The sequence below is a fragment of the Ruditapes philippinarum genome, unplaced genomic scaffold (assembly GCF_026571515.1).
Source record: "Ruditapes philippinarum isolate M1 unplaced genomic scaffold, ASM2657151v2 ctg4184_1_1_1_1, whole genome shotgun sequence".
Classification (NCBI taxonomy): domain Eukaryota; kingdom Metazoa; phylum Mollusca; class Bivalvia; order Venerida; family Veneridae; genus Ruditapes; species Ruditapes philippinarum.
In genome coordinates, this window is record NW_026853368.1 from 36,967 (window position 1) to 49,867 (window position 12,901).

At 32.5% G+C, this 12,901-nt stretch overlaps 1 protein-coding gene across 6 annotated transcripts in view; it reads left to right on the plus strand.

Moving 5' to 3' along the window:
- LOC132736653 (opioid growth factor receptor-like protein 1) overlaps nt 1-12,901 on the plus strand; it is a 33,479-nt gene that overhangs the window by 1,387 nt on the left and 19,191 nt on the right. For 2 of the 6 annotated variants that reach the window (XM_060723834.1, XM_060723838.1), the window contains exon 2: nt 5,595-6,223. The exons of 1 other annotated variant lie outside the window; for it this stretch is intronic. In XM_060723834.1, the coding sequence (XP_060579817.1) occupies nt 5,705-6,223 (519 nt within the window). In that variant the 5' untranslated portion in view covers nt 5,595-5,704. Of the gene's footprint in view, nt 1-4,447; nt 4,543-5,594; nt 6,224-12,901 lie in introns of those variants that run through there. 3 more of the 6 variants (XM_060723835.1, XM_060723837.1, XM_060723836.1) reach the window with 3 other exon arrangements.

Sequence of the window (12,901 nt, forward strand, 5' to 3'; positions counted from 1 at the left end):
AATTTATTGAACGAGTTGAATAAAATCATATTATGCGAGCCTCTGGCGAACATAATATTGTTTTATTCAATGAGTTCAATAAATTTAAAGATGAATCTACACGAATATAATATTCTATTTATCACATATGTAAAATAAGAACAGTAAACTGTTAAAATGAGCAATTTTTCAATGACGCGCCTATAGTGTAACGCTAACATTAGCGCGCCTTAACGCTATGTTTATAATTATATAGCGTAACTGACGTCACATCAGAGTGTTAATAGTGTAATATCGTTTTTATTAAATGGCTTTATTACACTCCTGCGCCACGGTTTATGTGATAAGCGTTTTAATTTAATACAAGTGGAGTTCCTTGTTTGATCTTAATAATATCTGTCATATGTTGAGGCTCGGGATATTTACATAAGGTCATTTCACCCGTCACTATTTTCTTACAAAAGTGTATGAAATTACAACTTTCATAACGGTAAAATAACGCCATTATGTAGCACGCGGCTCATCTGGAATTCCTCATGCCAGATATAATATCCGGACAGAAACGCAAGCCTGATATGCAAGAATTAGTAATCCTGGGTAACACTAGAATGACTTTATCAAATTTGCATATTTATAGTTGCTTTAAAAGTTTCGCAAAATAAATGTAACCCTGAAACGGTAATGCGAATTTGATATACATTGTATAATATGATAAATGTTGCGACAATATATCTATAATTAACAATATTAATTATAATTTGTTGTATAAAATGGCTAATATGTTAATTGTTATGCACTTACTGTGCTCTGTAAATATGTTGTGTATTATATTTTGCATGGGCTGGAGGCCAAAAAGCAAATAAATTTTGTCATTGTCATTGTCAAGATAGCCTAGATAAAAAGTTAAAAAATAAATCATTGATATCCTAACCATTTATATTAACCAGTAAGCATTACCATTTAACGAGATATTAATGAACCGAAACATGATTAGCTTCTTTTAAATGAAATCAACCATTTTGGTTTATTATTTTGAAGATCTGAAATCTACAAATAAGTTTTAACAAGTATCATCTTTCTTTTTTGTTTCTTTTAATTGGTTTTTTGTGACTGTTCTTTTAGCTTATATGTCGCACAGACACTGTTAAGATCATAAGGCAAATTTCCAACTTTTTTACTATAAGATATTTTCAGCACAAAATTTTGCAACTGATTATTTAAAGTTACCAATATTTTCTTGTCGGTATCAACATTCATTATACGCGTTGGGCCCGATTTTTTCTTGTCGGTATATTTGTCGGTGCTCATATATTTAATATTCTATATAAAGATAGACACTTAAAATTAAATATGCCCATCATTGATAACATTTATATTGTTTAGTTGCAATATATAGGTTTTTGTCGGTTCTTGGTGTTTTTTCTCAGTAAATAGGGAGACCCCTAATGACGCTAGATGTCCGGCCCCGGACAACACCTTGTAAAATACAAACGTTGCACAGACACATGTAGTGTAGACACCCGCCCTTCTCCGCCCCTGAATATTAAAAACTTAAAGTATTATTTATTACAATAACTAGTTTTAATTGTTTGTTCATATTAGTGAGAGAGGGTTAAGTGTCTAACACGTGAACAACTTTGAACAGAATTTCATAACATTTTTAAAAGTCAATATTTTACCAACGCTTTAATTTCCTGAAGATAACAAGCTTCGAAATGTAAACACAACTGACTTAATGAAATGAATTTCATGCATTTATATTATCGCATGCTATTTCTTTCTGTTGTAAATCAGTCGATATTCTTCTAATAAATAAATATGTGAGTAGTATAGGGGCCTCTTTGGCGCCTCGACTGCGCATGCGCGACGCCAAATTTGATTCTAGAGTTAGAATGACATCATTGTTCTATTTTAAGAATGTTATCATCCGTCTATTTTTAGAAATCTATTTTTAATCTCCCTGAAGTATACGGAGCTGACTCGTATACACGATCTTAGGGCTTGAATCGCGGACATTGTAGGTCAGGTCCTCGGCCCTAGACGGGGAGATAATCCTTTATGGAAAAGAAATGTCTTTATATAAAAACTTGCTCAACTAAATCGTATGGATAAAAGGATTAAAGAAAATGTATCGTTTAAATAAAATATACAATTACATTTTATACTTGAATGTTTTGAATAAAATAAATATAAGTACAATGAATAAAATATTACTTGTTGACTCCTCGGCGTTTCATAACAAAATGACTGCTCCCATAAGTGTTTACTCCCTAAATACGCATGTTCGGACCTGTTTTTACAAACAACATCATAACTTATATTTAGATCAGGTCACGAGTGCATCAAACGTGATCATAGTCGCAATGTCTAGAGTGTGTTGATTTAACAGCGGATGAGCAGACAATAAAAAGTAAACATGTCATTTTCAAATTAAACAAATATCTTGAAAATCAATATCGAAAAGTGTTGCATTAAAGACAAAAAGGCGTTTTTTCTAGATACATTATGTCAAAATGTATTTGACTGAGTCTATTTAGTGTTTATTTTGAAGAGTTAACATGTCATTCAAATAAAAAGAAAAATATTTTCATTCGTATAATGCAGGTCGGGGAGACCACTTCCTAACATTAGGGCGTCTTTCTTCCTGTTCTATATTAATACACGCACAGGGATTAACTTGACATATCAATGGCGCATTGTTAACCAATCCGTCCTTAAATCAACACACGCTAGACGTAATGGCGACTTTAAAGGGATTTACTTTGGCATCTCAATAGTCCTTTGTGAGTGTATCCGTCCCTAAATAAACACACGCCAAACATTGCGGCGACTTTAAGGGGATTAACTTTGACAGATGAATAGGCTATTTTTTATGTTAAACCATCTGGTATTAAAAAAATACGCAGGAGATTAAATTTGAATTGTTTACTTTTTATTGTCTGCTCATCCGCTGTTAAATCAACACACTCTAGACATTGCGACTATGACCACGTTTGATGCACTCGTGACCTGATCTAAATATAACTTATGATATCGTTTGTAAAAACAGGTCCGAGCATGCGTATTGAGGGAGTATACACTTATGGGAGCAGTCATTTGGTTATGAAACGCCGAGGAGACAACAAGTAAATTTTTATTCATTGTACTTATATTTATTTTATTCAAAACATTCAAGTATAAAATATGATTGTACATTTTATTAAAACGATACATTTTCTTTAATCCTTTTATCAATACGTTTTAGTTGAGCAAGTTTTATATAAAGACATTTCTTTTCCATAAAGGATTATCTCCCCGTCTAGGGCCGAGGACCTGACCTACAATGTCCACGATTCAAGCCCTAAGATCGTGTATACGAGTCAGCTCCGTATACTTCAGGGAGATTAAAAATAAATTTCTAAAAATAGACGGATGATAACATTCTTAAAATAGAACGATGATGTCATTCTAACAATAGCATCAAATTTGGCGTCGCGCATGCGCAGTCGTGGCGCCAAAGAGGCCCTTATATTACCTATATGTTTCTTTCCGATCGTACCTTTTTCCAAGCTTTGCGCCTTTAAATAAATTTTCTAAACCAAGTCACATATTTGTTTGCGAATTCATGAACACTGGAATGTTTCCCACAACTTGCAGTGGAAAAATCGCAGGGAAAATTCCTTAAAAAACTTTAATGAATTAATATGTACGTTGTTATCGTCTCAGACACGTGCACCAATCGCATTTTCAGTCGTTTTTGTCAGTCTTCGGAGAAGGATCTCGAACACAATAGAATGAATACACAGAACGGATACGGTATTTCGGCTAAGAAACTAAACATGTAAACAAATAGTATTTTAATGCTGGGAGTTGTTGACAAGTTTATTTCCAATATATCATGTAAAAATCCACATAAAATAAGTGAATTCATAGATACAACAGCAAACAATACATTATTTATATATTGATAATTATGGTTGTAGAAACCGAAAGTACAAAATGCAAACCTGACATTAAGACGGATTTGTTTAAAATTGTACATATGCGGGCATTTTTTAATTAAAAAGCGTTGTCAGTCATATTTTCAAATCATAATTGTACCGAAACATACTTTTGGAAGTTAATTATATACATTCGTTTTACATTACACTATGTTTCTCTTTACATCTGAAACCTCGTGATAGAACAACTTACTCCGAGGTTATTATAGATAACAGCCGAGGATATTCCGATTGACACGTGCGCATTACCTATATTTTAGGAGTAAACAATAAAAAATTTGTTTACGTTAATACTTTTAATTTTAGTTTTTAAATATCATACTTGAATTATGTTTATAATTTCACGGTATTTACGTGATTATCAAAAAGTTGCTGGATGAAATACCTCTTGATGTGATTATTCTGTGAAAAGAAATTGCACGTGTTTTATTTGTTAGAGACTAATGTCCGGTTCTCGGCATAAAAGGAAAGCGCAAAACAGTGCAGAAACTGCTTATTCCGGTACCGGAATGCTAACCAGTAATTTGCAGATTCTGATTGGTCACATTCTAACGAAATTGATTAGCAACGCGTACATAACAACGTAAGTTTCAATCAAAAGTATACGACCACGTCTAAACAAAACATAATATTTGGTTAGACATGCTAAAATATTTGATCATCAAGATGGAACTGTGAATGACATGACTTAAATGTATTATTTTAATGCATTACTTAAGAGGCAAGACAATTTCTATTCCTGGGTACATTTTGATAGATTTTATGTAACTTCCAGTATTACTAAGTGCCTATGTTTTAGTTAAACACTCTAAATCTGTAATTAACGCATTGTAATTTATCATAACGCCTGTTAAAAATTGTTAGACGGAAAATAATACATTGTTACGGGGAATAACTTTATTATGCCCCCTTCAAAGAAGTGGGGGTACATGTATATTGCTTTGCATTTGTCCGTCTATCGGTCGGTCCGTAGACCAAATGGTTTCCGATCAATAACTAATGAAATCTTAGGCCTAGGATATTCAAACTTGGTATGATGATTTTACATGACCAGTAGATAACCCTTATTGATTTTAATGACAAAGGGTGATAGGTCAAGGTCACATTGACCTTCTAGGTAAAAACGGTTCCCGATCAATTACTAAAGTACGCTTAGCCCTTTGAATTTAAAACTTGGTATGATGATTGTTTATAACCAGTAGATGATCCCTATTGTTTTTGGGGTCAAGGGTGTCAAAGGACAAAGTCATATTTACCTTGTAGGTAAAAACGGTTTCCGACCAATAACTCCATAATTTAAGTTGCCTTGGTTGATATTCTTTATTAAACTAAAATGCTTTTGGTATACACATTACAAGGTCGAATGTTTTCAAATTTGCTGTCATTAAGGAAGCCTACAAGATTCATAACATTTACGATAAAGTTATTTGGTAAGGTTTGTGAAATGGCTGCACACAACTTTTACGGTCACAAATACCTAGTGACTATTCATGACCAGTAGATAACCCCTTAAGGTCATTAGGTCGAAAGTCAGTCATGATAACCTAACCACATAAATAATTAGCTGCCGATAGAGGGCATACATGTTTTACAAACATATCTTGTTTATTTATTTCTTGATATTTTTTCTCTTAGTTTACTTTTAGGAAATCTAATGTATACATCGAGGAACTGTAATAATTTTGTTGTTTAACCACGGGAAGAAAAACAAGAATTTGCTTGTTGCTTGTTTAAAAAAGAAGAAAATGCCGATTAATATTTACAACAAAGAGTTCAAAAACTGGCTAAAAGGTGTACTTGGACTTAACACAGCACAGACTGCTTTGTGTGATCATATTTCTGACAAACTCGATGAAGACCTAATAGATATTCCACCTTTAGAATTAAAACAATTTTTCATATGCTTAGACTTAAATAAAATATCTTTATTAAGAACACAACAAACAGGCTTTAAGCAATGGAGTTGTAGCCATGACAAATGCAAAATACTTATGGAACGTTTTGTTAACAATCATGTGCAGAAACAGGATTTAAAGTTCAAATGGGAAGAAACAACTTCAAGTGGAAGCATTGGAGAACCCAATACAGATAATCAAGAAGAGGATTTAAAATGGAAAGTTATGAAATTATACATGCACATAGACAAAGACGAAGCGATAGAGAACTACACAAGTTTAAAATCCCTTGATATAGCTCGAGTTATCAAACTCATGAGAAGTTGTAAATTATTCTTTCCAGATGGCTCAGCTGAACCTTATGAAAAGGTAATCATTTAGCTGTTTATCATCTTAAATTAAGAATAGCAGTTATTGATTTCAAACCAATGCCTCTCACCGCTGTAGGTTCGAACGGCCAAAGCGTCATCAGATTCTTCATGTGAGAAATCTAATTCCAGATTGCTTACGAGACGTCAGTGATTCTACTCAAGTGCCCGTTTGTACCTGAAATAATGTACAGTCTTCTTTCACCAATAAAACTGGAAAGTCGCCATATAACATATAACATGACGTTAAGACATGACCAAGAAATAAAACAGTTTATCTAAAGGATATTATTTTATGATCTAAAACTCAAATCGCATGGGGGCAAAACAATAACCACCAAATCAGAATATCAATTTAAAAACATGATGTAATATTTATCATTTTTACCTGCTGAATTGGATTTATCCATCTAATATAGAATTTGACTTATGTTCAATTACTATAATTCGTAGACTGTTCTAAATCGCGCGCTAAAAGCAAACTGTTGCATGTTGTAATTTATTGTATAGTCCTCGATTCATTTATCGCTTTGAGAGTTTAAAGTTAAACCGCGATGGTGTAAGAGTTCGCGTAGTCTTTATCAGTCCAATATAATTTTTTTTTGTATTTTCTGGTCACAGATTTAAAAGTACAGTGCTATCATTCAATATCTATAACAGCGCTTCTCAACGAAACATACAACTCAAAGAAGTTTTCAAAACAGCTTAAAACAAGCGATTTAAAAGAAAGAAATATTATTATTTTGTTACAAGTATCCAACGAATCATAACGCTTTCATAGTTTAAAAGTGACATTGGCTTATAGAATTGTCAATGAAGTCACAATCACAAATTACGTGGATGAATATTTGTTAATCAATGAAATTTTCTCTGCTATTTCCGAAAAGCTTCAGGAATATTCTGATCGTAATTTAACGCCGCCAAAATGAACATCTGTTATTCAGATTAGTGAAGTGCCGAGATTATGCCGAGTAGTGAAATATTATATACATGTCGGACTGCTTTTACAAAGAGAATTTCGCTAAATTATTTACATTGGTGCTAAACAACAGGTTAACCGATAAAAAAATATCTAAGAATTGATAATATTCTACATGAAAATCAAACTGGTTTCCTAGCGCTGATCACTTATTTGCACATACTCTCTTACTGAAAGCTTAAAAAGAAAAAAAACTGAAACTTTTTATAGATTTCTCTAAAGCATTTGATAAAGTATGGAGGGTGGACCTTGGGCATACATTGCTCGATAATTCTACAAATGGTAAATTTTCATAATATTTCCAACAAAATTAAATTTTTTTTTTCGCATTATCGATCTGTATCGGCGTCGTTCATTTCCAAAATAGGGTTAAGGCAGGGTAAACATTTGTCTCCAGTCCTATTATCCGTGTTGACCTCCAAACTTATTAACAGAAAAAGTGGAACTTTGGATCACGACGATCTTACTTTATGGCTAAAATTTCTTGTTCGTCTCTATGCAAACGGTACTACACTGCTGGTGATATCCAAATTTTAACAATTATTCTTGAACTATTTTAATTTTACTGTTATAATTGGCATGTAAAATAGTAATTTTTTGTGCTCGATAAACTAGGAATTTTGATTTAAATTTAAGAGATGATAATATTAAAAAAATCCAATTTTTACCATTACTAAGGTGTGACATTCTCTAGCTTCAATCTAGAAACAGGCATATAAGGCATTTAAAATTACCGCTAGATCATATTATTAAACTATTTGATCACACTGTCTTACCTTTTTTGATATATGGATCGGAAATATTTGGATTTGAAAATTTAAATGTTAGATGTTAGAAAAGGTTAATAATTAATTTCTACATAAAGTAACCAACTCTCATAAATTGACCCATAAACATGCTAACGGTCGAATTTGGTGCTAATGGGCGACATTGGACGGTATCCAATACTTTTCATGATTAAAAATGGAATGATCTAATTTTGGAATCGTCTCATTAAGGGTAAAAATAAAATATCATATAAACTTTACAAATACATGACCTGTTTTCCAATTATGTGTTTAAATTGATCTCTAAGATACACAAGTACAAATGTTGCTGCAATGCAGCAATTGAGAAGCTCCGCGCAAAAAATGCGCTCATTACAGATGCCCTACCAAATTATTCCTACGCACAGCTCATGTTATATTCAGATTAAGTACTATTGTAGATTTTTTCGGAATGTTTTGTAAACCACTTTTTGCATAATTATACTTATCTTATGCACTGTCCATAAATAAAAAGAGGGGCCAGATATTTAATTTAAAAAAATGCTGTCACTGATGCCTATCTGGTAAGGAAAGTAATTCCATTGAATGACAAACAAGACTTACAATACTTGTAAATGTTATGTGACATGACTGTACTGTGTTCTGTTTGTGTCACTAATTTACGCAGTAACATAAGATGATAAATATATCAAAGATCATTTTTTTATTATTATAGTTGTAACAAATATACAAATAGTGATAAAAATATCAAAGTCTGTTTTTTTATTATTATAATTGTAACAAATATACAAATAGTAACAAAGGGCACTAATATTATAATATAGTAATATTACATGCATTTTTTTATGTCAAATTAAAAATAACGATTTCTTTCAATACTGATAGAAGACTGTTACCTGAATTTTAGGCAGGTATGAGGAAATTTACTAAGCAAGTATATGATATCATTGGTGATATATCAAAAGCTATTGTTAATTGATTTATTGGGAGATCAATATATTTTTTGCTGAATTGCTTTAAAACCATTCATAAAAAAAACAATACACCTCATGTATGTACCTCAACTGCTGATCAAAGTTTCTGTTGTTACCAATGATGCGATCTATCTATCTATAGTCTATGCCTAATGAGGGTCCATTCGCCCGTAAGGGCACAACTTGCAGCTTTCGCTGTCGAGTACGGACCCCGGACATGTCACCAGTCATGCCCTTAAAGAGTTAATTTTGTAGCACTTGATAATTTACCTCCGTGTGTTACCAATGATATGTGTGTGTTTGTGTGTGTGTTTTAAGTTAATTTATACTCGGCGCCGGAATAACCATATGTCCGAGATTATAGCATCCTTGCCGGCCCACTACGGTAGTCACATCAGGGACGTCTTTTTCAAGCAGAATCTTCCTGGTAGCCCATTCTTCATTCGTTGGTGGTAAAGGAGACAACAATACTGTACAGACATCAACTTCTTCACCGACGATAACAAAAACGTCTTTGTTAACGCCAACACTGCAGAGTTAGTCTCGACATGTTAACCAATCACCTCTGATGACTTCATCTTGACCTGCCGTGTGTCTTTTTCGCGACGTGCACACCTCTGGAGGGATTTGGATAAGACCAATGATAAGATGATGATAAAGTTAAAGCTTAATGAGGGCCTATCCGCCCTTTCGTGCACAAAATGCAGCTTTCGCTGTCGAGTACGGACCCCGGACATGTCACCAGTCATGTCCTTAAAGAGTTAATTTTGAAGCACACAGTGGTGATAATTTACTTCCATGTAATTTCCACGGAGTATTAGCCAAAGGTATGAATTTTGAGCCAAAAGTCAATGAGAACCTAAATGTACAGTAACCTGTGACAATAGGAACGGTTAGCCCCGAAAAGGGCTGTTTTTACCAGGACCAATGATAACAATGAAATGTAACCATATATACTAAAGTTATAATTATTTCGAAACAACCAATATATCAACATGTTATTTTTAAACATTTAGTTTCATAAATATAAACTAAGAATAATTATCAAAAGCACAATTACCAAAGTCTTATACCTGAAATCTTCTTTATATTGACAAATTCAATTACTAATAGTATATTTGGTATACTGTGTGTAAATGTAATTCAAAATGTAACAAATTGTAACTTTATGTACTGCTAAAAGAGGGAAATAACAAATTTATAACATAAGTGTCAAAAATCAGAACATTTATAGCTATTTATAGCTTTCGAATTCATGAACAGCAGAACTGCTTTCCGGTAAAAGCGGGCAATTCCATTAAAGTTTGGAAAAATACATCCTTAATAAAAATAAAATCTTAATTTCATTATTTTATCTTAACAAACTATAGATTACAAAAAAATACTCGAAGTCTTGAATCTTCCTTGTATAAAGATGATCACAATAACATCATAAACAAAAAAACAACATTTTAATAAATCACCTAACATGATCCCTCAAAAATTAACAACAAACGATAGAATAAAATTTGAATTCTATAGTTCATAAAGTCCCAATATGTACATGTATACACATAAATACACATATAAACGACATGTCTCTGCCATTTTCATAATGACAGAAGGTGTCTAAATTCTTCTATTTTCGCAAAAATTAAACTCTTTATTCAAGAACATTACAATTTAATTTTCTCAAATAGAAACGAACAAAAGTTGAATCAGAAGTCCAGTCTGCCGAGTTTATAATCGACTCAGCTAATGCTCCTCTAAATAATGCTAAAGAGGATCCTTAAGCTCTAATAGTACATGTCCTATTACATTTAAATTTTTGTTGTTAATCTCAAACATTCTACAATCGAATGAAAAAATAATCAGAGCTGAAACTGGTTTGTAAGGTTCATAAAGTGAGAGAAAGCTCTAGTTTCATCTCTGCCCGAGCCTTCTTGTGATTTCCTAAAACGTCCTGTTGCCGTAAGATAATAATAAAGACATCACTTTGGATCAAGTTTTCTATTATCTGGAAATGCTGAAGTGAAAACTGTAGCTTGACGATGAGACTGCCTGTCTTGTTTAGACATGTCTAAGAAAATTAATACATTTACTTTGAATATTTAAAGATCCATGTTGTTAACGAAATGACTGAAAATCACTGCACCTCCTGAAATCATAATAACAGATTTCAATGTTAATATTTTTAATGAAGCCTTGTTCAAAGGTTCAGAAGGTTTGTTTTGTAAAACTTCTAAAACTTTTATTATATTCCATTCTGGAACAAATTTAATTTTCGGTGGTCTAAGATTGAACACGCCTTTTAAAAGTTGTCTGATATGTTGACCCACTTTATGGTTATCAATACAGGGTAGAACTGCCGATAGCATGGACCTATACCCATTAATAATACTATATTCTAAATAATTACTAAATAGATGAGCAATGAAATCTTCGATCTCTATCATAGTTTCACTTTAGGGATTAATTTGCCCTGCAATACTCCAGCTACTGTATATTTTGAATTTGCTGACATAATCTTTCTGAGTTCCTGTTTGCCAAGCGGCCATTAATTACTTTCTAGACTTTTATGAAAATCCAATCTCTTCGATACGTCTGAAGACAAGAGCCAAACTGTCAGACTGAAGATTTTTTTTGGATTCGGGTTTTTGGTTATGACAGAAGATTCGGAATTTTAGTAACCGTAGTGGTTTGGCTGTTGCTAGTTCCAGCAAATTCGGATACCAATGTCTCCTTCTCCAAAGTGGGACCATCAGTATAATTTGCAATGGTACTGCTGAATATGTTTCAAAACTCTCGGAATCAGACAAATGGAAAGATATGCATAGGCAAACTTGTTCTCCCTAAAATACTGAACGCATCTATTGTAACAGCTTGATTTGTTGGAAACTATGCACAAAACACTGATGGTTGAGATGGGAGGCAAAAAGATATATTGCTTGATCTTCCCACCTGCTGTTAATTGACTGCACCACTGATTTGTGCAGAGCCCATTCTGTTTTCTCGATCATTTGACGGCTCAATTGATCTATAAGACCATTTTGAACCCCTGGAATATGGACTGCTCCTAAAATATTTGAATTTTTTGTTGCAAATTGATTGCTAAAGATTCCAAGTTTCTATTAGGAGATTGCTGGATTTTGTTTTCCCGCATTCGTTTAAATATTGTACCACTGTTGTATTGTCGATTTTCACTTTTACAGATTTCCCTTGAATCTTTTCTACAAAATGTTGCAGACATAAATGAACTGCCTTCATTTCCAACAAATTGATATGGAGTTTTGATTGTTTCTTAGACAAAGAAACCTGAACATAACTATGACCCCCATACGTGGTCTTTGAAGCATTTGTTGTAAGAACTACTTCTCCAACAAACGTTACTTTTATCAAACAGACTTTATATTGCTTACACATGCATATATAAAAACATAAAATCGCATTGTTATGACAATAGAATGGTGTACATTTGATTCCTAAATAAAAAAAAGTCGATTTTACATGTAAGTTTCAATTCCGTGATAAAGTTCATAAATAAGCGAGTGTGAAACATACGTTACTCCAACTTACAATTCAATAATTTTTGAAAATTAAAGATAAAGTTGGGATTAGCACACCTGTTAGTAACGGTTACCTTGTATTAGATGTAAGAAGATACAAAATTGTTTTTACAAAGGAAAGATATGTTAATAATATATTGATGTACCAGCAGAAATATTAAAAATATATTACAAGATATTGATGTTCTCAGCAACAACTAATTCGTTTCTGCAAAGAGCTTACTGGCCGTATTTCATTCTATATATAATAATGTTAAAATAATATCCATAAATATAAATTATTTTACAAAAAATAAAATTGTTTTCTCAACCTTTACTTGCATTTGAATAAAATGAAACATACGTGACATCCTATATGAGGATAAATATAGAACTGCTTATCAATAAATTTTCCAAATATTAGGAAAGTGGAAA